At 46.5% G+C, this 2,617-nt stretch overlaps 1 protein-coding gene across 1 annotated transcript; it reads left to right on the forward strand.

Annotated features, from left to right (window-relative positions):
• Positions 1-807: 807 nt before the first annotated feature.
• FA14DRAFT_151878 (kinase-like protein) lies at positions 808-2,247 on the forward strand (the record flags this gene model as incomplete). The annotated part of the gene is made up of 2 exons (XM_025497487.1): positions 808-2,011; positions 2,096-2,247. The coding sequence occupies 2 exons, from the start codon at positions 808-810 to the stop codon at positions 2,245-2,247; spliced, it is 1,356 nt and encodes a 451-aa protein (XP_025351479.1).
• Positions 2,248-2,617: the final 370 nt, after the last annotated feature.

A 2,617-nucleotide genomic window follows, 5' to 3' on the forward strand; every position in this document is an offset into this window, starting at 1 on the left:
GATGATCTGGGAGCTGATGAACTGCTTGGTCTTGGTCCGGGTCATGCTCCGCTTTTAGGAATCGAAGATGGCTCTACAAAGAACGGGCAAGAAACCTCTCGAACGGAAAGGCTCGAGGATCAGGTCCGAGCAAAAGAGCTGAAGGACGCATCATCTTCATGGTCCTCTCCTACCGTAGTGACCACGCAGATCGCTATCCTCTTCTTCTTTGCAGTTTGTTGTGGATTGTTGTACATCGGAAGTCTGGAATATAGACGACAAAGTGCTGTTGAGATTAGCCAAATGGTAAAGGATATGGCCTGGCAGCCTGTACCTCATACCCATGTGTCGCCATCCATTCCATCAATTGGCGTGAAAAAGGTAACCTTTTCCGGGACAGCTCCTGACAAGCCGCTTACCAGTGAACAAGATCCCTTTTCAGAAGGTTCGAGCTCGGCCATCGATCAAAATGCCATTTCAAACACTACGTTGGGCGAAGCAAGTGTATCCGCCGCAACGAAAAGGCGAAGACGCGGAAAGAGAGCCGGCAATGCTGTTGCTCAACGTGAATCCAAAAAAGTGACAGAGAAGGAAGATGCGGTCGATGTTGAAAAAGATAGCGGAAGTGTGGATGGCAAAGAAAAGCATACCGCCGGTACGGGAGGCTCTGCGCTTCAAGAAGTAAGCAAGGGTAGCAGAGAAGAAGAAGAAAGCGTCCAAGTTGTCGAAAAGACAATTGCAAACGTTGCTGGCCCTGTCACCTTGGAAGCGGATGGAGGATCGAAAGTTGCTTTGAGCAACGGTTCGATGGGAGTCATCCGTGATCCGATGAACCGATCATTGATCATCTCTGATGAGATCCTGGGATATGGCTCCTCCGGCACGATCGTTTTCAAGGGAAATTTCCAAGGTCGTGCAGTAGCTGTAAAGAGGCTATTGAGAGATTTCGTTGATGTTGCGTCCAAGGAGGTCTCGTTGTTGGAGTCTGCTGACAATCATGCAAACGTAATCCGATACTTTTACAAAGAGGTGACCGATTCATTCTTGTATATCGCCTTGGAATTGTGCCCTGCAAGTCTTGCCGAAGTTATTGAAAAGCCAAACGAGCATCAATCTTTGAGCGCCATTCTAAAACCGAAAAAAGCACTCTCGCAAATTGCTTCAGGTTTACAGCACCTTCACTCCCTTTCAATCGTTCATCGTGATATCAAGCCACAAAACATCTTGGTCTCACAAACTTCAAAAGGGGAATTGAAGATGCTCTTGTCAGATTTTGGGCTTTCGAAAAGGCTCGACGGAGTTGCACAAACGAGCTTCAGTCAAACAGTAAACAATCCCGGAGGAACTTTTGGCTGGCGTGCTCCAGAGATCTTGCGTGGTGATGTCAACCTAGATGCAGGTGCTGATACTTGCGATAGTACTTCGTCCTTCACTTCCGTAAGCGATCAAGAAAACGGTGGCGAGTCAAAGCGTTCAGAAGATCGGAAACGATTGACAAGAGCAGTCGACATTTTTGCATTAGGGTGCTTGATGTATTACGTTTTATCCAATGGCGATCATCCTTTTGGCTCACGCTTTGAGAGGGAGATGAACATCTTGCGACGATCGATAGATCTTCAACGTTTGGATGGATTGGGAGAAGAGGGACATGAAGCTCAACATTTGATCTGTGCAATGACCAAATATGAGCCTGAGCAAAGGCCAGATGCATTGAAGATTTTGTCGCATCCATACTTTTGGGATTCTCATCGTAGATTATCCTTCTTGCAGGACGCAAGTGATCGATTTGATATTATGGAGCGTGATCCTCCAGTCGCTTCCCTCGTCCTCGTGGCACTGGAGGCGAACGCAGTGGACATTGTTGGAAATGATTGGCATCGTCGATTGGATCGACAAGTGATGGAAGACTTGAACAAGAGAAGGAAGTATGACCCAAAAAGTATTGCCGCTCTCTTACGTGCAATTCGAAACAAGAAACATCACATACACGACCTGCCCCATAACGTGAAGAGACTCTTCACAATCGCAGGCGGTGGGACAGTGATGACTAGCATAGAAAGTGGTAATGCAAACTGCGGAATCGGGAATTCTGGCGCCAACATCACGTCACATCAAGTGCAATTGCTGCCGGATGGCTTCTTGGCCTACTTTACTTCAAGATTTCCCCGTCTGTTTCTACATACGTATGAAGTAGTGGATTCGTATCCGGTTCTGAAATCTGAATCTTCCTTCTTGCTGTACTTCAAACCTTTTTCCGATGAAATTTGACGACGGAAAGCAGAAACAAGTTGTCCTGATGTATTTGTATAGAGCAATGCATATTTTGTACCATACTCCTTTAGATCCTGTATGTGTACGCCTGGATTGTCGAGACGATCTGGTGTGAAAATCTTGTCATATGCGGCCTGGTTGGATATTCGCTCCCATATCACTGCATCTGACGAACGTTGGGTTGGGGAATCCGAAGCGAACTATCGTGAACAATGTCGAGATTCGAATCGATCGATTTGGCGAGCGAAGGCGTTCCATATCTATTACTGTATCGAGCTAGCTGTATGCTGTGAGGGAAAAGAAAGACAGAGAACTATCTATATAAATTCTCAATAAAGAGAACCCTCCACCATCTGTCGAACCTTTT

The sequence above is a fragment of the Meira miltonrushii genome (assembly GCF_003144205.1).
Source record: "Meira miltonrushii strain MCA 3882 unplaced genomic scaffold FA14scaffold_26, whole genome shotgun sequence".
Taxonomy (NCBI): Eukaryota; Fungi; Basidiomycota; class Exobasidiomycetes; order Exobasidiales; family Brachybasidiaceae; genus Meira; species Meira miltonrushii.